Source organism: Beta vulgaris, chromosome 5 (genome assembly GCF_026745355.1).
Source record: "Beta vulgaris subsp. vulgaris cultivar EL10 chromosome 5, EL10.2, whole genome shotgun sequence".
Classification (NCBI taxonomy): Eukaryota; Viridiplantae; Streptophyta; class Magnoliopsida; order Caryophyllales; family Amaranthaceae; genus Beta; species Beta vulgaris.
Genome location: NC_079206.1, coordinates 56,623,629 through 56,645,057, shown reverse-complemented (window position 1 = coordinate 56,645,057; position 21,429 = coordinate 56,623,629). Strand labels below are relative to the sequence as shown.

The window sequence follows — 21,429 nt, the reverse complement described above, 5'->3', positions numbered from 1 at the left end:
CGGACTAATATTATCTTCATCATATATGGCGTGCTTGGTATATGAACTGAACCACCACTAAATATTATGAATATTTTTATATATTATATACTATTAAATTAAAATTGAAACATGTTTATACTCTTGTTCTATCAATAAAGGGTCCAATATAATCTTAATTGAACGGGCATGTACAAAGTACGAAAAGAAAGGAATAAGGGATTCAAACCTGTAACATCTTTTACAAATATTACAACAATTCAAGCTTAACGAGTAGGTCAAAACATTATTGGTATCAATGGTGCTTTTTCAAATCACACAAAAACCTTATCTCCTCGGTAAGGTACAAATGATTTTTCACATTCCATAATTCTCAAATCACATTAACAATACACCAAAAAATCAAAACACGTGACAAATCAACACCCAATTCCCAAATTCTCTCCCCTGTTTCACTCTCACCAGGGCACAAACATTCTTACATCCCCCGATTCTCAAGCCTACTCCGTAATCACAGCTCTGCCTGTCACCCTTTCCTTCTTTCTTCCAACCTCCCACTTTCCTTTTTCTCTCTCCTCCTTCTTTACTTTTTTTTTTCCATCTTCATACTTTTGATTTCATTAATATCCCATTTTTGGGTTTCTAATTTTTCATTCCCCTTTTTCTGGGTTTTCCCTTTTTTGGCCATCTTGCTATGGTATGTCCCGTTTTAACTATCTTTTTTTTTTTTTTTTCAAAATTTTGCAAATTTTCCAATTCTGGGTTTTTATGTGTCTCACCCAATTTGCATCTGGGTTATTGTTGTTTTATTCGATAACGATTGATAAATTCAGCTTCTTATAATCGTTTTCAAAAAAAAAAAAAACTTTCTTTATCATCATACATTTTGTAACAAAATCCATTGGCTTAAAACATGGCAATTTGGTTAAATTTCCCTACTTTTATGTTTTTCTTCTACAGAAGAACAATATGGGATGATGATGCTCTAATAGTTTCTGGATTAAGTGGTGATTAACTTATTATAATTGTTGTTTATATAGTTGATTATTTTATATTGTGGGTTGTTTCCTAATATTGCAACAACTTTTGTGGAATGTGGGTACACTGTATGGAAAAATGTTTGATTTTGCCAAGTTTGTGATGTGAAGGAGGCCTAAGACAAAGAGAATTTGCAAAATTGATCGGCCTAAGGTTGATTGGCTTGAGAGATTGCTGATCTGCTTAAATAATGGGAAGAGTTAAACTGAAAATTAAGAGATTGGAAAGCAGTAGCAATCGTCAAGTAACTTATTCGAAAAGGCGTACCGGAATTATAAAGAAAGCCAAGGAGTTGGCTATTTTATGTGACATAGACATTGTTTTGCTAATGTTTTCTCCGACCGGGAAGCCGACAGTATTCCTTGGAGAGCGTAGGTATATCTCATTGCTAATCTAGTAAAAGATGTTGCATTTGTGTATATTGCATCAATGATTATACATAGTATAATGTTGTGATTTTGTTTGTTCTGAGTGAAGCATTATGAATATGCATCTTATATTTATTTACTTTGCAAGAGCAATTTCCAAAATGCTTGATTAGTTACATAAATGTAAACAATTTTTTGTATGTTGTTGAAGGACTTCATTCTCATTTGAATAATTATCACTTTGCATAATGTGTAATTAGGTGGACTTTTTAGGCAAACTATACAAATTTAGTGATGACGGCTTACTCAACTTTGTATGTGTTATAGGATAGCTCTATTGTGCCTTTCACCATTTTGTATGCATTAGGAGGTTTTGTGTTGAGTTGTCATTTAAGCTGGTTTGAACTTGTGTAATGTCTAAACTGAACTGCGTATTTGGTTGAAACTGTATAAAGTTGATAGTTCTGCAGCATGCTGATAACACACACCGTGTAGAGCAAGAGGCTCATTTAGCTGAGCTTACTGAAATTAGACTTCGTTAAAGCATGTTTTATCAATATGCTTCCGAGTTTCTAAAGTGGTGTGCCTGTATGCATTTTCAGCAACCTCGAACAGGTCATTACCAAGTTTGCTCAACTAACTCCACAAGAAAGGGCAAAAAGGTTTGAACTACGTTATGCAAAATTAGTGCTCTTATGAGGCTTTAGTATGAAAATTTTGCTTCTGAATGTTTGCATTTTTGTTGTAACAGGAAATTGGAGAGTCTTGAAGTAAGAATCCCTTTTTATTCATGTTTTGATGTCTACTTGCTTTTTGTATTGAATGCTCTGAGTTTAAACTTACCCTTTTCTTTTCTTTTTTTGTTTTTCCCTCTTTTATCCATAGGCATTAAAGAAAACTTTTAAGAAGTGTGACCATGATGTAAATATAGAAGAATTTGTTGCTTCAAGGTATGCAATTATGTATTTGTTGTATATTTGTATAAAGGACAAACCTTGAAAGGATCTAATGTTTGTGTTCATGTTTTTTCTCTCTTGCAGTAGTCAAACGGCTGAGGTACAATTAATTGCAGTCTCTCATGATGAATGTTTTACATGAACCTAGTTCTTCCATTGTGGTTAATTTACTACATGGCATTTGAACAGGAGCTCACCAACCAAATGGGGCTATTGCAAGCACAAATTACAGAAGCACATAAGCGACTGAGGTTCACCTCTGTCTTTCATCTGTCCAAGTATTGCTTTTTTTAGGCATTTGGTAGCACGAACATTCTCATATTTATTTAGCATTTGCTGAAAAAAAAGTGCAGTGTGCACTATGTGATGAGCATTTCAGTCCATAATTACCTCCATGATACATGTATTGGACAGTTGTTGGAGTAATCCTGATAAGATTGACAATGTGGAGCATCTACGACAGATGGAAAACTCCTTAAGTGAATCACTTAACCTAATTCGATTACACAAGGTATCAAGTAGTTGTACTTTCACATTTATCTACTACTTCTCCTCAACATTGTTAAGTTCAACTATCTTTCTCTTTACCTTGATTTTTAAATATTAATAGAGGATGGGGGTGATTTTAGATGAGATAGGAGTTCCTAATGCCATAATATATTGATTTTGTGCTATGTTTATTATTGCAAATTCCTTCTTACATTAAGTTTATGAGAGATGTAACTTCAACAAGAAAGGAGAAAAAAATTCCTTACTGGGAGTCTAGAGAATGTTAGAATGAAAAAGACCTGAACTCTCTATAAGTGTTGCTAATTTTGTTGATAGGCCATACGACTCGTAACTAATCTTATGAGCACACTGCCGATTATTTTGTTAGTAGTAAATTAATGCCTGCAATTTTCACCTAGCAGGAAAATATGGGGAAACACCAACTTATGTCTCTAGACTGTAGTAGCCAGGTGCGAAAATAAATAACTGTCTATATGACATTGTATCTTTTTCTTGGCTGACATGCTTTCTTTTTATTTAGTAAATTTACAATCAGTGTTCATGTTTCAGTTCCAGAATGGAATGCATATGCCTTTAATGATGGGTAGTTTGCAAGACTGTCAGCCACTATCATGGCTTTCCAGTAATGAAAGTCAACAATTGATGTTACCTGACGACTCAAGCTTTTTGCCTCACAGGTGAGAACCCCCTGTTCCTTCTAGGCTTATACATCTATGATGATAATGTGTAAGATAGTAGTTTTTGTGCTTCGTGCATATCTGTTATTAATTGCCATTATTTTTTGTTTAGCCTGTGCAATTAACATAGCATGTTTGATTTTCCGGGATTTGCCCATGGTGATCCTGTACCGTAGGCCACCATTTTGCAAAACAATCCTGAATAATATGAATTCTTTAACATAACCTTAAACTAGAAAAAATCACTGCTTTATTGACCTTAAGGGTTTTATTAGAAATGTTAAACAGGTCAATGAAATAGTGATATTTTAAAGTTCATGTTTTCTGGAGCATGTCAAAGAAGTGAGTGTGTTTTGGATAATGGCCTATAGTATAAGGTTACTATTCCTTGCTTCTTTTAACTTTAGCAATATTCTCTTATGCCTTTTTCTTCTATAAAATGGAAACTTATTTGTTCAATTTTATCAATGACTTTTAGAGATATGAAGTGCACCACCGATGCATCTCTTTCTGGATATTCTGGATACTATGGCGATGTCAAAACAGAGATAGATAATGCCAGACAGTGTGAGAACACAGGACAAGAGTGTGGTACCTTAAATGAGCTGACTACAAATGCATGCATGGGAGTTCAAATTGGTGAGCAATATCCATACTCCCCATATGGAAACATAAATCTGCCTGAGGAGAAGAAATTGATGCCAGATAACAACGGGGTCAATTTTCAAGGCAATAATCCGATCGATTACCAAATTGCTGGTCATTTTGATTTGCCCCGGTCTATTTATGATACAAGGCCTCAACCATGGATTCCTACTGCTTTGCCATGTCCAATTCCTATGTTTAATGAAAATTCATACCCAGAGGTTAGCCTTCATAACCATCTAATATTGTCTTTTCTGATTCCATGTCTGATACCTGGATCTTTGCCATTTTTTCTAGGTTCTTGTTAAAAGAGTTTCATTAATGCTTTTATTGGTGTACGATATTGCCGTCTTAAGAATTGTCTTGGAGCTCAAATTCTGTCATATGGCTTTCCGGTTTGTCTTCATAAAATTCCTTTGTATAATATAATCCTTTCTCCTGAAAATCAAGCCTCTCTATCTGTTTATGGAAGTGCAAGAAATGTCGCTTTGGCAAGTCACAACAATTGCCATGCTGTCTTGCCTTTCTGTGATAGTCATGTTTATTATGTTGCTCACTGCTCACTCGAGACAACAGGAATAGATTGCCATCAAATGACTTACATTAAATATGCTGGCCACATTTTCTTTGACTGTAGACCGTTATTTTAGGCTTAAACTTACTCATTATACATTGCTATTCTTTGTTCTCTAATCGCCAGTTGCTCACTTGACATTATTTTGATTGGTGTATAAATATTTATAGCCACAGTAAAGAATACAGTAGACAGAAATGTAAACTTTGGGACAAGTAAAGGTCTAGTCAATCCAAGGTTCCAAGCAATTTCTATACTACTGTAGATTGGTTTTTCTTTCTTTGGTTCCTTACAAGAAAAGTTCAGAGGGAACAGAGAAGAAAATGGCATTCCTTGTTTTGAAAAGAAAAGATTTTCCACCCCTAGGAAAATTATTTTTCACTCTTCATAAACCAATGCTTTGAATTAACATAGCTTAAGCATCATTAATGGCAGAAAATGAGGAAGAAGAAGAAGATTGATTGATAAACGGAAAATAGTCAAAATACAGCAAAGTGTAAAGATAATTACAAGCTTTCGAGAGGCTTGTTCTCTCCCATCGAACTCTTAAAAGCTCACCCAAATCTCTAATCAATGTTCATCATGCCTTTCTCACTCTAAGTTGCTCTATATTTATACTACTTTACCTAACAATTATCTAACTTATTCCCCTAGTTAACTAATAAAGGTACTACCTAAATTACCCTTCTCCCTAATATATCAGTTCTTAGCAACCAACAAAGAAAAATTGGAAAATCACATTTCCTAGAAAATTATTTTCTCCCAACCTTTACACTATTAAAGGAAAAATTCTAAATGGAGAGTAAATGATGAATGGAAGCAGAGTAAGAGGAAGTTAGGGAATACAGAGGATAATATGGCATTCCGGCCCTAAAGAAAGATGATGTTTTCCACTCGTGGGAGATCTATCTTCCACCCTCGAAAAAACTATTTTCCTAGAAAATGTTTCCTCCCAGCCGTATACTTTCATATAAAATGTGTTTGGTTAGCAACTAAAAGAGGAAGGTGAGGGAGGACAGGAAACAGGTACTAAAGGGTGTGGAAAAGTGAGTGGGCTTGCATTTTTTTTTGGTTAACTTGGGATAGCAAAAGTTAGTGCACCATAGTAGTCTTAGAGTTTAGTGACATATTGACTGGTGGAGCCAACATATACATTGCTCCACAAAATACATTGCCAAGTTCTGCTAAAGCAATATCTTGATTGATCTCAAGAAGGATTCACATTCACTGTTAATCACTCATTATCCTAATCTTCCTACATCTCATCATTCTTCCGCTGGTTTGTTCGCCTCCTTCACAAGGTCCCTCATTGCATTCCATTCCTATTATGTTGTTGTTCTTCTGAGGATCCTGCAGGAGTGGATATCTGAGTATGTCTATGTGTTCTACTGTGTTTCTTATGCCTTCTATTGCCACTTTGAAATATGAGCAATAGTGCTATTGTTTCAATTGTTTGTTCCAGCCCATCAAACTGTGACCTCAATCGCTATAATCTCTGCAACGTTTGTGTAAAGTTTGTGTGCATGAAAAAACCCTTTAATTAATTACCTTGATGGATTTATAGGCCCTAACTACTCCTCTATTCCTGCAACGGCCGCAAACAGAAGCATCCACAGATATATTGTATGAAAAAATTTATGAAAAGGAGATGTTTTGGGGATTTTTGAATACCAAAGACTTTGGAGGCTGAAAAATAATATATGAGCCATAGAGTTGGCTTCAAATTTGGCAAAAAGAATGTCCTTCCTTTGGACTATCTAACTGTGTCTTGTAATTCAGATTCCTCAACATGTTAAGAGAACAGAAAGTAGGCCTTGGAATGTCATTGTTTAGTGGTTTCTCACAGTTTTTCAGTGATAGTGGGCTTGCATTTTTGCTTTTAAATCTTTCAGACAACCTGGTTTAGGAGAAGAAAAATGTTTCCCTTACCATCCCTTTCCTCCTCTTCCCTCCAACTTGCCTCATCTAGATACAATGTTAATCAATAAGGTTAGCTTACCACATTAACAAATGAAAAGCGTGCTGGTTGCTTGTGCAAGAACTCGGAAATTTTCCTGAGAAGTTAATTTTTAGGTTTTTATAGTTCCATGATAAAATGAATTTTTCATTCATGCTCTTTCTCATCCACAATGTTATTATTATAGCACCCTTGAATGTCGATCTCTCTAGATATTGATTTACGTTTCCATAGTTCATTAAAAACCTCTTAATGTGAATTGAGAGGATACTCCATCATGGTGAAGAAATAAAAGACCAACAAATCCAGGATACATACTCATAGTGTGTGTGCGTAAATATATATATATACAAGAACCACCCTTATAGGGTGCAAATTACAGAACCATTGGGATGTAATTCAAGGGTCGAGATCGTGCGCAACAGAGACTGAAACTGCTAATTGACCACTTAGAACTCAGTTAGCGGATTTAGGTTGTGTAGCAACTCGCAAGCGATCAATGTCATTCGTTTCACTCCATCCATGGCTGCAAATTGCAATAAGGTAAACCCTACAAGGGTGGTTCTAACTGGAAATATAAATTGTACTTGTTTGGCAATTAACGGATAATTGATTGCATTCTTTGATAGCTGATTACCTGAATTCATTTTATCATTATCAAGATTGCTCATCCAGTCCTCTAGTATATCGAAACTGCTGATCAGTCCTCTAGTTTCCAAACACCAACATGAGAGGATCGTCAAATCCTCTAACATGGATCAAAACCACTAATTAATGCTCAATTCTCTGTATACCATACATGGCCATATTGCTAAGACTATATAGTCTATATGTCTGTGTTTAATGTCTACATGATGCTCTTCAACTACAGATTATTTTTCTTTGCTGCAGCCTAACTTATGATTGAAGTATCTGCACCTTCACGAACGACCAAGAAGAATCGAGTGCACAGTAACACAAGCTTAAATTCGCCATGAAAGTTAACTGTGGGAGCATAATTAAAGCTCAATTAATCAAATCTTACGTTCTGGATCACACATTTGAGGATGTCGGATATGGTAAGTCGTCTGGCTACCACAAATTTTTACTGTATACTATGTATAGAAAGTATAGGTGGAAACATTACATGTAGCACATTTTTGAAAAAATATGTCGATTGTGAATAGGTTTTTTTTTTTTTCCTTTCATCTCATCTTTTGGTTTCTCTTCCCATTATCTGGGCAATTTTGCTGAGTTTTTTAGTGCCTTATTCTGTAAAATAGAACCCTGCACTCAGAGAGTTCATTGTAACGTAAATCTGTACTCGAGATCACAAGAATAAATTTATATTACTTCAATATCTTTCTTGCTGATATATTATGGGTTTTGGTCTTTTTCTGCAATAATTTTTAAACCCTTGTAATTTCTTCATAGCTAGTTAAAGTAGTCACAAAATGGGAGATTATGTCGGACTTCGACGTATGAGAGGCTGACAAGCTCAGGGAGATGAAGAATAATGATGTGCTAAGCAAGTAATTAAGCAGTAAAAATATGATAACATGAAAGCTAAAGATTGGAAAAAATAGTAGTGCCAACTTCAGTTGCTCTGTACATTGGAAACCCTTTAATAATTACCAGAAGCTCAATATCACATAGTCCACAAAAGATATGATTGTTACAAAAGAACTATAACGCAGTGTTTCCTTCTAGTTTTTGAGATGGATCTTAGTTACCACCGAATGTCTGAATAATGGTGTTGTGCCATGGGTCTGATAGATGCTGCAGAAGGTTATCAAAAGGCCCCTTTCCAGTCACATTGTGTTGCACAATGAATCCTAAGAATGCCAACATTGCCAATCTCCCTGACATAAGTAAAAAAACACACAGGTCAGGTCTCAGTTGGTGAGTAAATTCAATAAGATCACGTCTATTCGTGCAGGTCGCTACTTATGCGACAAGGAATTTCGCTACCTTAGGACAGTTAGATAGATTATAAGTTTAATTCCTAACATGATAGTGTTACGTGTGAAAGTTTGTAAGAGCAAAAGAACTGGAGGCATACCATTAGCAAGCTCCTTCTCCTTGGCCTCAGCAGTAGGTGCAAAGTTGAGAGGGTTAAAAATGCCACCAGGGTAACCAACTTCATTAGGAGGCAAGCTATATTGCTTGAAGATAGGGTCTTGGTTAACACTTCCTGGGTTCTTGATGTCCTGCCATCTCCTTATCTCCACATAGTGGAATAAGATGAACTCAATCACAAACAAGGTCGATGATGAGGCAAAGTACTCCTGTTTCCCTGCATCATACCATTTCGGAACGTTGATGATTCCGATCTGTGTGAACACCTCTGGAAGCAACATTCCAGCCACCCCTAGCATTGCCCATCGGCCGTTCACCAGCTCGGCTTGCACAAACCACTTCAAGTTCTCTGGGTCCTCAGCTAATGCCAAGGGATCAAATCCGTTGTCTCCTGGAAGACTGTTGCATTAAAGTGTTAACTTACATATTATTAAGAGATAGTGCACCCTGTTGAAAAACAACTTTAGCAAATGAAATGAAATGATATGCATGCTTACCTCCCATTAAGATAGGCAGGGGAAGCCAAACCAGGCAACCACTCTCCCTTCTTAGCTTCAACCTTCAAAGAATTAGTTGATGAAGTTGAGGGCAATCTAACACCACATTCCTTGTTTAGTTTTCCTGGAGCACCCGTCAAGAACCTCGATTTTGATGCGCATGGCCGGAATCCGGCAATCGAAGCCTGTGTTGTCACTGCTGCCATCTTATATTTTGGTTTCAACTAAGAAATTTAATTGAAGGGAAATGATTAAGAAGGAAGAGTGTTAACAAAGTTGTGATGGCTTTGTCTAGTGTAACGCTCTCCCTTGTATTTTCATTTCAATACAAGTCTTGTGGCTCTTGTTTATTTAGGAGTTATTTGGAACTTTAGTGAGTTGGATTTTTTTGTTGTTGTAGGGAAATCAAGGGCTAGATTGGGTTTGAGAGTTAAAGATTAGCCAATGAGAAGTGTTTTTCACTATCCTTATCTAATGCCATATCCATATATCTATTCCTTTGTTTCTGTTGGCTCTAATAGATCATATGGGTCCAATTTAAATGCCATGTTGGAAGATTTTTCCTAAGTGGAATCTTAGCTATCCATCTAGTGGTTGACAGGTGGTAGGTTGTTGTGTTTTCTTACCATGATATATCTGGGAAGATATAGCCGAGCCCTTAGTTATAATGATGAAAGATTGGTAGGATTTGAGTCATCTTATGCCCAAGTAAAACTTATGGTGGTTAGGACTTAGGAGCCATAAGGCAAGTGCTATAGACAATATTAAGTTTTAGGTTAGCTCATCTTTTTAGAAAATCATACCGCTAAATTAATTGACATCTATTACACGAGTAAATATTCAAACAAAAATAATTGAAAAAAATTATTACGACAAACAAATAGATTTCCGCTATATTATTTAGTTGATATTTGTTAGTTGTTCGCTCCTATTCCGATAGTCTCTAATTGACTCAATGTTGTTTTGGAGGAGAGTACTATTAATTGACCATTATGATTGCTAGTGTATAGAACTAGGTAGGTGAAATATAGAACTTAGGCTGCACATATGTATCATTTTTGAAATTTTGGTTAAGTGACATCAAAAACTTTTCGGTTTGTATAATGGTTGAATATGTTTTGCTTTGTTGATATTATGCTCTCCAAATCTGAAATAAGGCGCCTGGAGTTTTATTTCAATCTATAAAAAGGTATAGTATATATTCATACAAGATATTGTAAGATTCGTATTTATGAACGATTCAGAAGAATGTTGATCCCTTACTGAAAATACGGTGATGGAAAGACTAGCTCCTCAAACTTATTCCCCTCTTCTCCAAAATGGGACAAACCACATGTGGTCAACAACAAATAGTTCTATATAAAACTCTCCATCACATGTTAGTGCTCTTATGTTTTATGAATTTCATTAAGTCAAAACATCCATGTTTCCCTTTTCTAGATTTCCAACCTGAGTTTAGATGTTACTGTCAATAGTATTACTATTAGCTTTGATGGTCCGAGTGGGGGTGTAAATGATGCGAATCGACTTCGAATTTGGGCTAGCTCGACTCGACTTGTAAGCATATCAAGTCGAGCTCGAATTAAATTAAGCTCACTCAAGTCGAGTTTTGACCTACTCAGGATTTGATCGAGTAGATCTCAAGATGCTTGCAAGTGTCCCGCGTTAAAAGCAATCATAAGGTAGAAAATATATCAAATTTAGGTATTTTGCTATAGGTAATTGGTTATTCGAGTTTCTCACGAGTTTTCGAGTTGCTCAACTCGACTCACCAACATCTTGATTCGAGCTTCAACCGAGCTGATCTCGAGTAGCTCACGAGTTGTCTCGTCGTATTTACACCCCAACCTACGAGTAGATCGTCAAATCTTCTCCATCTTCTATTCTTTTTTCTTCTTAGAACTAATAATGAGTTGGGATTTGAGATCTATATGTGCTTTATCACCGACCATGTTAAAGTTTAGGTAAAATATAGAACATGGACTTAAATTATACGAGCTAATTTAGGAGACTTCTTACCACGTATAAATCTAAAGAAATTCCATCCTAAAACCAATTCGTCATAATAATAGGCTACTCGAGTAATCAAGTTTAGATAGTTACTTATTGCTTTTATCTACTCCAATGTATAGCAGGGGTTCAACATTCCTTGAGCATACCATCGACATTGGCTGTTTCCTTTCAAACGAAATTATACCTGGCACTAAAGAAAGATTATGATAAACGCCATGATATTCATTGAGTACTGGGCCTGGTCAAGACCTGTGAGTTTCTGGAACAGATGAGCACAATATTCAATGCCATCATATTTATTCATAGTATTGGGCCCGAGTCTTTTGACAGACTTTTGACCGGGCAGTATTAAGAACTTTATTTACAATATAAAATAATATGTACACAAATATATTAAAATGCGTGCTAAAAAAAGCCTATGTATCATGTGGCACTCTGCTCAAATTTCTAATGTAAATATTTTATGTCTATGTGTACTCTTCATTTTAAAGAAAAATGTAAGTGCAAAGGTATCGAACACTTGACATTTGAAATGAAAAGTAAGAGCTTAACCATCAATAGACTATTACTTTGTTGTCTAATGTTTCAAATAAAATAATAAATATGATAAAGTCTTGTAATAATTATAACACTCTTATTACGTAACTTACAAGAGAATATTGATGTCATATTCTCTTACCACGGTTCCTTTTAAGGGGAGTATTATTTTCAAACTCGAAACTTTCAAAAAAAAATTACTTATCATGTCGTGACGTGAATTTTTCAATTTCTTAATGGACAAAAAATACGAAAGTAGCAAAATAAATAATGAAATTTAAAAATAATAACATATTTATTTATTGTAACTGACCCGAGGCATCGTTCGGAAAAAAAAACTAGTAAATATATTAAAATACGTGCATAAACAAGAAACTGTGTCACGTGGCGCTCTCCCTAGGAAGTTTTAATTCAGGTAATCCATGCACAATAAAAAAAAATTAGAAATTGCGTAGTATATGGTTTGATCCCAAAACCTCAAGTACATATACTAAAGTCTTAACCGCTAGACTAAGTTGTATTTAATGTGATTATCATAAAAAATTATATTAATAAATAGAATTTTTTCTTACCAGTGGCATAGCCTGGGCCTAATAACTAGTTAATATATTAAAGAGCGTACTTAAGAATTAAGGGTGTTCATGGGTGGTTAACCATCCCGAAACAATATTTCGATTCAGTAACCGTAAGTTTCGTTTCGCTCTTTTAACGAACCGTAAAAGTCTAGACCGGTTACCGCTTAAGCGGTTAACCGTTTTTTCGGTACGGTTTTTCGATTAACCGTTAACCGTTATTTAATTTCTACTTTATGTTTTACTTAATGTACTATATATTTTCATCTTTTTTGTGTATATATTTTAATATTATATATACTCTAATATAAATTGTATTATAAAGTGGATAATAAATCCTTGAAAAATATGATTAAGACTAATAATAACTTCATTTCCTAATTATAGTGCTTATACTAGTACTAGAGTTAAATTACATACTTTTCCTAATTGTTGTAACTTAGGAACAAATATTAGAATTAGTGTAATTGTTTGAAAATGTTCCACAACAGTTAAATAGAGAAAAATGATATTTCAGTATTTCGGTTAACCTTTTACTCAAAAATCATATCCGTAAGACCGTAACCATATCGTTAAACTGTTAATTTTATCGGTTCGAAAACCGTACAGTTGAAACTTTTTTTTATCATTATGGTAACCACCCATTTAGACCGATTTTTCAGTATTTCGGTACGTTTTTTCAGTTTCGATTTTTTATGAACACCTCTTTCTCATATGTTATGTGAGAATTTGAACCCACAACCTCAAGTATGTAAGAAAGTGACCCAACCATCACTCCACCATACTATTATTGCTTATTTAATCAAAATTAATGATGATATAGAAATGATTTTTTAAAAAAAATCCATATAATAAATGAGATGATTTTTTAAATAGAGTATGAAATGACTTATTACTACTACTAAATTGTAGCACAGAGAAACTCGAGACATTGCCTCGAATCTAAATACTAGTTAACTCTTATTATACGTGAGTTTTGGAATATATCATAGGCAATTTGGTAAATTACAGCTATTTAGATATAACATTAATTATAAAATGCAATTATTATAAATTAATGAAGTACTTCCTCCGTTTCATAATAAATTAAACACTTCTCTAAAGAGAGATGTGTTTCACTTATTATGGGACGGAGAAAGTATAAAACATTCATTTATAATTTAATACATGATTACCTATAAGATAGGATAGGGACTGATCGTCAATACAACAATTTATCTACAAAGTATGGCATTAAAGTTTAAATATATTACATCTATAAATTAAAAATACAACATTCATAAATTGATATACAATATTTATTAATTTATAAAATATAATTCAATTTATATATGACAGTACTACCTCTGTTTTTATTTAGTTGCAACGTTTTGACTTTCACGCTTGCCAATGTACAATTTCAAATCGTTTTATCTCTAATTTTATGTAAGTAAAAATTATAAAAATTTGATATTATGAAAGCTTACATCGAAACGAATCAAACAAGACCCCACATGACTATATTTTGTTTAACATATAAATCAATAAATGTGGTCAAATAAGAGAACATGAATAGTGCAATTTGTCAAACGTTGCAACTAAAAGAGAACGGAGGTAGTACTACTTATGCGTTTTCTTGCATAACTATTTTACTGTTGACATTTATTCTCACAACTCCCAATGTGCTAAACTAAAGCATCGAAGTCCGAAATGAGCTACGTCGAATTTGAAAAATATAGGTAAGACCAGAGTCCTTTCTTAAGGGTTGCCTACATGTTTATTACTCCCTCTGTCCCAAAATATAGTTCCCATTTCCCTTTTTTCACGGTAATTTATGCAAGTTGGGATAGTAAAGATTTTTTGTTTATTTAAATAAATGTTATATGGGAAAAGATGATTTTAGGAGAGAGAATGGAGATAATTGGTGAAAGAGCATTAATTGTAACATTTTGGTTGAATAAACAAAGGAAAAAACAAAGTTCAAGAAGCAAATAAATGACGGGACGCGTTTTTTCTAGCAAATTACGGAAAAATGTGGAACTAAATATGGAAATGGGAACTATATTTTGGGATACCCAAAATGGAAATGGGAACTATATTTTGGAACACCCAAAATGGAAATGGGAACTATATTTTGGGACGGAGGGAGTATATCATTATTTTTTCGAGGGGATACATGTTTATTGTTTTTTTTTTTGGTGAAATATGAATGCATAAATGTTTAAAGGTTAGTGGCTTGGAGCCTTAATACAAATTCTTCCCAAATGTTCAAAAGGTAACTAGGGGGAGTGGGGATAGACCTAGTTACATTCATTTCTAGATCGACTCTTCGACCATTCCGAGCTATAAGAGTAATATTCTGTAGTAATTTGTAGTAATGTGAATAGTTTTTTACGGGATATATAAGAGTAATAGAGTATTTTGTAGTAATGTATCTTATTAAAAAAAAATTGTGAGGATATATAAACCTAAATTTAAGTTCTGTTAAAAGGTACCAAAAACACTATTTCTGTCGAGAAAGTCAAAATTTTGGCCTTTGACTTGCTTAAATATTATGTTTATAGCGCATAATATTCAATTTCTTCTATTACATCATTTCCCTCCAACTTACTCATTTTCACTTTGTAGTTAACTCGCGAGTTCCTACCAAGTCAAAGGCCGAAAATTTGACTTTCTCGCCAAAAATAGTATTTTTAGTACCTTTTAACAGAACATAAATTTAGACTGACATACCCCTACAGAAAAATTTTGCGAAATATATTCCCACAAAATGTATTATCCTGGTATATCCCCACAAAAAAACTCTAATTTGAATTCTGAATTAATCAACACAAGTACATACAAGACTAAGACTGCTTATCAGTCTGACTCCAGCCCAGCTTGAAGTTTACTTGGCTTTGTTCATTTATATTTAATCGAGCTCGAAGCTTAACGAGCCGAATTTTTTCAGTTGAGCTTTGACCAAATGTTAAACGAGTCGAATTCGAACTGTTCTCGAACAAACTTGACTCTTTTTCACCCATAGTTTTTACATGTTTTCTTTGTTTTTCCTTTTTTTAATATTTGAAATTTATAGGTTTTCTTTTAGACAATAAAACTATTAACTTATTATTATTGCGTGATATCTAAGCTAATATATTTATGTGTATATATATATATATAAACATATTATTTTTCTATATGAAAGTATATTCGAATCGAGCTTTTGCCTAGCTCAACTCTGCTCATTAAGGTTCGAGTCGAGTCTGAATCTAAGCCGATCCACCATAACTCGAGCTTTGACCGAACTATAATTGAACAGATCCCAAATTATTCGCGAACACGCAAGACTGGTTATAAGACTTATAACACGTCTCAGACAATGTATTATTATCTAACTAGTGAGTATCCCGGGCAATGCTCCGGGTTGTTTCCTTTCCTAAATTTTTGTCTTGTGAGGAAAAAAATTGACCACAATAGTCTATTATCATTACCATTAATGTGTTAAGTATCTAACTACTTGTGTAGTCTTTTAATGAAATATAATTACAAGACATTATTATATTTTATTTTGATATATTATTCAGTGATGTTATGTTGGATCAATGGTTAAGCTCTCATTTTTCCTTTCAAAGATCACGTGTTCGATACCTTCTAACCACACAATATTATTTTTTTTGTTTGAGAGGTCGTTTGACATGAAAATAGAGCATATGCATTAGAGTCTTAAAAGAGAGTGCCACATGGCACATAGACGTTCTTATGAACGCCTTTTAATATATTACTCCCTCTGTCCCAATTTATTTGCTACATTTTGCCATTTAGGTGTGTTATAATTTATTTGCTACATTTGCAACTATTTCCATATATAATACATTGGTCCCACACTTTATTTACAAATTTGCCATCACTCTCTCCTTGGTTTTTGTAAATATTTTCATATATAGTACATAGGTCCCACAATTTACCCCTTTGCTTTTTTGTTAATTCTTGTTATGGCAATGGTCCCCACTCCCTCCTTGATCTTTGTGATAAAGCAAATGTAGCATAGTATAGAACTATAGATTAATTGAGAAAATAATCTATGCTTCAATAAATCACAAACAAACTTTAGTCAAATGTAGCTTGCCGACCTATTAACTATTCACGTGCCTACCATCTCATCATTCGGTGTTGTTCTTGAATCATTACACGGGATCTTCATGCAGGCGTGCACATTGACAGGTAGAAACTACTAGAAACCACAAACCCAACACCCTTTTCTTTTAAGGTAAAGTACTCCCATAATCATAAATCATAAACCATAGTAATCATATAAGTATATAACGCATAAAAGAATGAAGAGAACAACTTCAATCATTAACCTAACAACGTCTCTTCATAAATTTAGTAACAAGTATTAAACACACACTCGCAAAGTACATAATTCTAACTGCAGAAGCAGTGATTACACTTGATTTCGCTTCAACACCAACCAAAACACACTAATTACTACTAAACTTCAAATTTCAAACCAAACCCTAATAATTTCTCCAATTTCCAACCCGAAAAAAAAAAAGATAAATTTAAATGGGCGGGTGGTAAAAGCCCACCCCGGCCCAAATTCTGTCCCATAAAAATACAAGGACAGAAATAAAATGACCCATTACTGAATAAAAAAACAAGAAAAAAAGATATGGGCTTAGTGAGATAAAAGAAAGCCCAAATCAATTTTTCTTTTTTAATTCAGGACTGACTGATATACTATGATAAGGGTTACCCTAAAATTAACCCTTAATTTGGACCCACACAAAGAAAATCTACACTTAATTATCTAGTAAAAATATCTAATATTTATATTTTAATGGAACTGGCCACCGTGATAGGTCTGGCCAAAGGACCAATTAGGAGGAGCCACGTTAAGAGCGGTGACGGTGCGGCCGTCACTGGCGGTGACCTTAAAGGAAAGGCTTTGACCGTTAAGGAAAGAGTTGCTTTGCCAATTTTGACCCCAGTTTCTGGACATAGATTGCCAGTTAGTTCTAGACCCTTTGATTGAAACTGCATGAACATCACCTGCACCTCCGACGTTGGTGATTAATACCAGGTTGAAATATGAATGACCGTTTATTGTGAATCTGATTCCCCCCTTCTTTCTGCATGGTACCCTGTAACCATTTACACTCGATTAATACTTCTCCAATATTGGTGCAATAGTATTTTGACAGGTCATACAAAGAAATTAAATATATGGGTACACACTTATCTTTTTGAAACTCGACAGGTAATATTGAGTGGTAATGAAATTTATAAATAAAAATATTTCTATCATTCTATTTTAAATGAAATATTGGGTGAAATGATATTATTCATCGATCAAATTTGACTTCAATTTGTCGAATTTATATAAAGAAAAACATAATCACATGAAATATTGTTAGATTTGTCTCGATACATACTATTAATTTTTTTTTTATATATTTTTCACATTTTCACAACTAAAGATATTAATGATTAAAAAAGAGCGTTGAGTTGCGTGAAAAAACAAATGTTTCATTTAAAACAGATTAGAGGAAGTATATATACTTTCTCCGTTTCAAAATTGATGATGTAGTTTGACTTTTATCCTATTTACACATTTTAATTTCTTTGACCTTGTATTGTTTATGTCACGAAAATATAGTCATGTGAAATAGATACTATAAAATAACAATATTTTATAATTTTTAAGTGCATGGAATTAAAGAAATCAATAGTTAAAATTATGCATTGATGAATGAAGATCCATCACCATAGCCGATAACCCCATAAATATGGGTATCAAGTATCAACATGACATACACATGAATAAATTCATTATCTTTACCATTATTTGTTCATGTCTACCAAACCGTTAAGGAACATGAAAGATTGAACTATGTTCATCAAATTGTATATGTAATCAATTATACATAAATTGCTATTTTGAATAAATTAGTTAGCATGAATGTAACATGCCAAACTTTCTGAACAATAATTATTTTCCCTCGCAAAAAATTATAAACATGAACCACATAGCCACATAGGAGTAACATGGAACTAAAGTCTAAAAAAAGAGCTAGCAGCCTAGCACTACTAATCTTTCTACTAATACTAACTTACTTTTTTTTAACGGTCCTAGAAAATTTACTTTATGAATACAATATTATAACATGCAGACATCAAACAACAGAAAAGCAGATACAGTACTGTACTAACTAGTTAACCAGACATGAAACACACCCCTGCTTTATAAAAGCAACCTCCCGAAACAGTTAAGGAAAACCAAAAGTTATGGCCCATCAACAGTTAAAAGTAAAGCATGCATACAAAAATAATTAATCAACTAACCCTTTTTTGTAAAAAGAAAAAACTTACTTCCCTACCTTGTTTTGAACTTTTGATATCCTTGACTTTTTCTTGTAAAGTAATTAAGTAATAGGAAAATTTGTAAAAAAAAAATTTTTAAATGTTCAATATTTGCAAGAGAAAATATTTTTTTCGAAAAAAAACCACAAACTTAAGTTTTTTTGTTGCAAGATGAAACTTATTATTCTCATGCTTTAGTATAGTTTTTGAAATGCATACGAGTGGTATTGCACTTAATGAAAATAGGAGTTAAAAAAAGATAAGAGTTATCACAAGAATTGAAAAAAGCACACCGAAACATGAAAATATGTTTATTTTTGCACGAAAAATTAAGTTTGTGGTTTCTTTTTACAAATAATGTTTTTTTTAAGTTGAATTTTAAAAGGTTTTTTTTGACAATTTTTTCTAAATAATAAGGCTTCTTTTTTAAGGGAAAAATTAAACTGAACTGATTTTGAACTAAACTATGATACACTGAACTAAAAATAAGTCCAAAAAAAGAGCCTAACAAGCTTAATTTCATGAGATTTTTTTACAAAATTAAAATATAAAACAAACCTTCTAAAGGAAACAGGGACAATTCCAGCCTTGTAATGAGCAATTTGCTGAAAAACAGGCTGAGCAAGGTCAAAGTGCCTCAAAGGAGGGTTACACCAGCCTCCTGCGTTGTTAGGTAAGGCATTGTTTGGTGGGCAGAAATTGGTAGCAGTGACAACAATTGAGCCAGGTAAACACCATTTTGCGTCACTTACACACCGCATCTCGAAACAAGCACCGCAGCTCAAGCCCTGGTTGAACAGAGCTGTGCTCAACGCTGCAGTGTTTGTGCCGTAGCCTTGGCTATACAAATTCCCGTACCCACATGCTCCTCCTGCAATAGTTGTTTACTAGTATCAACATGCATGTCCCTTGTAAATAACAAATTAAAGTATGTTTGTGTTTTTACTGGCATGAACATTTACACTTTAAACGTCAAATCTACAAACTTTGACCGTAAATTCATGTGAAATCGTGTAAGATTTATCAATGTATAGTAACATCATTAAACATAATTAATAATATTTACACCTTGTGTCTAATAACATAAGACACATACTTTTTGACCACAAATATCTATTACTTACTCCATCCTGAATTAAATGCAACAATTTCACTTTTTACTATTCACACTTTTGACTTTGACTAAGATTTACAATTTATTTATATATAATAATGAAAAAAAATAAAATCTTGTTAGATTCGTCTCGTAATGTACTTTTATAAGAAATAATTTTTATTTATATGTAATTATAGATATTTGTGGTCAAAATAATACTTCGACATGCATGAAAGTAAGTAAGTTTGATGCATTTAATTCGAAACGAAAAGTATAATGTGAAACAAAATTATAAAAATTATACTATTAGGTTTGTCTTAAAATACTACAATGATATTATTACTTTTTATAATTTTTAATAACATAAACTGAGAGTAATTTACGGTCAAAATTTGACCTTAAATATCATAAGTGTAATATTTTGAAATGGAGTGAGTAATATAATGCATTGGAGACCGTGAAAATGCAAGTATCAAGTTACTTTTGAAACGGAGGAAGTATATAATTCGACAACTAAAGAAAGACTTACCCATTGTGCCAGAGGCGTCTCCGCCACCGTAGAAGGTGGCGTGAGCATCTGTCCAGCCTCCACCGACGGGGTGAGCAACGGAGGAGAAGGAGAGGAGAGAGAAAATAGTGAGGACAAGAGGAATAAGGTTAGACATGTTTGGTTCCTTTAGTGAAGTGTACTAAAGGAAGTTTAGAGGTTGGAAGTTGCAAAAGAGGTGAGAGAAATAAAGAGGATTTGTGATTGTGAAATGAGGTGAGTAAAATTGAGAGCGGGGTAGGCGGAAATAAATAGAGTGAAAAAGTAAGGGGAAGACTGAAGAGTGGGGGTACTGAGGTTTGGTGTTTGGACTAAAGAGGCGTAAAGTTGGAAGTTAGCTAGAGCGCGCGCACACACGAGGCAGATGAGGTAAGAGTTTTGAGATCCTACTACTATGATTACTTATTAGTGATTAGGAGTGTTGTTTAATTTTTGAGAAATTGATTAAATTTAAACTTCAATTTTCTAATTTTGGATTGTAAAAAAGATAAAGTATTATATTTTTGCACTTGTTAAAGGAAAGGAAATCAAATATATTTGGTGCATTATATCGTTTCCTTTGAAATATTATATTCGATCTTTATAAGTTTACCCGTATTTCGTTTTTGGGTGTCCCTTATTAGTTTACTCATTTATTTTGTTGCTATTTTTGAAATGGGATCACTAACTTTACATCTCACATACATTTAACTTTTGACATAAAATAATAGTTTCTTTTTCTTTTTATGTCTCACAACATTGTTTTTCCTAAAACTTTGTGCAAAAGAAACGGGTAAATTAATAAAGACCGGAGAGAGTAGAGATTTGGGTACCGAAATTTAAAACTGTCAAATTTTGAGAATCATCGATTCTAGATCTTATAATCATTACCACTTGGCACTCCAGTTTCTTACTATAAAGCAAGTTAGCTAAAAGAAAATTTGGGTTCAGAATATAAAGAATTTTATTTCTACCACACGAATACAATATAAGATGCCACTTCAGACTAGATTACTATCAAGGTAATTATTCGCTCTTAGAACCAAAAAAAATTAAACTAAAGTTTAAATTCTTAATATGCATAAAAGTAATTTAGATTAAT

The 21,429-nt window shown here is 33.5% G+C and overlaps 3 protein-coding genes across 9 annotated transcripts; 1 reads left to right on the top strand and 2 right to left on the bottom strand.

Annotated features, from left to right (window-relative positions):
• The first annotated feature begins 356 nt into the window (after positions 1 to 356).
• On the top strand, positions 357 to 8,043 carry LOC104894033 (agamous-like MADS-box protein AGL65). 7 transcript variants are annotated; one of them, XM_057395193.1, is made up of 13 exons: positions 357 to 676; positions 940 to 986; positions 1,128 to 1,392; positions 1,988 to 2,047; positions 2,137 to 2,155; positions 2,271 to 2,335; positions 2,426 to 2,441; positions 2,531 to 2,592; positions 2,756 to 2,852; positions 3,253 to 3,300; positions 3,401 to 3,528; positions 4,007 to 4,394; positions 6,312 to 7,569. In XM_057395193.1, exons 3-13 carry the CDS (start codon positions 1,208 to 1,210, stop codon positions 6,435 to 6,437), a joined length of 1,194 nt encoding a protein of 397 aa, XP_057251176.1. In that variant the 5' UTR covers positions 357 to 676; positions 940 to 986; positions 1,128 to 1,207; the 3' UTR covers positions 6,438 to 7,569. The 7 variants fall into 7 exon arrangements, with proteins under 7 accessions (XP_057251176.1, XP_057251175.1, XP_057251177.1 ...); XM_048644299.2 differs by lacking the exons at positions 357 to 676; positions 6,312 to 7,569 and adding exons at positions 4,471 to 4,568; positions 7,596 to 8,043 and having other exon boundaries at positions 688 to 986; XM_057395192.1 differs by lacking the exon at positions 940 to 986.
• Positions 8,044 to 8,205: 162 nt separating this feature from the next.
• On the bottom strand, positions 8,206 to 9,610 carry LOC104894032 (chlorophyll a-b binding protein 4, chloroplastic). The gene is made up of 3 exons (XM_010680190.4): positions 9,260 to 9,610; positions 8,746 to 9,161; positions 8,206 to 8,545 (listed from the first exon to the last, which is right to left on the bottom strand). Exons 1-3 carry the CDS (start codon positions 9,463 to 9,465, stop codon positions 8,409 to 8,411), a joined length of 759 nt encoding a protein of 252 aa, XP_010678492.1. The 5' UTR covers positions 9,466 to 9,610; the 3' UTR covers positions 8,206 to 8,408.
• Positions 9,611 to 16,698: 7,088 nt separating this feature from the next.
• LOC104894031 (expansin-A10) lies at positions 16,699 to 20,593 on the bottom strand. The gene is made up of 3 exons (XM_010680189.4): positions 20,331 to 20,593; positions 19,264 to 19,576; positions 16,699 to 17,486 (listed from the first exon to the last, which is right to left on the bottom strand). The coding sequence occupies exons 1-3, from the start codon at positions 20,464 to 20,466 to the stop codon at positions 17,180 to 17,182; spliced, it is 756 nt and encodes a 251-aa protein (XP_010678491.1). The 5' UTR covers positions 20,467 to 20,593; the 3' UTR covers positions 16,699 to 17,179.
• Positions 20,594 to 21,429: the final 836 nt, after the last annotated feature.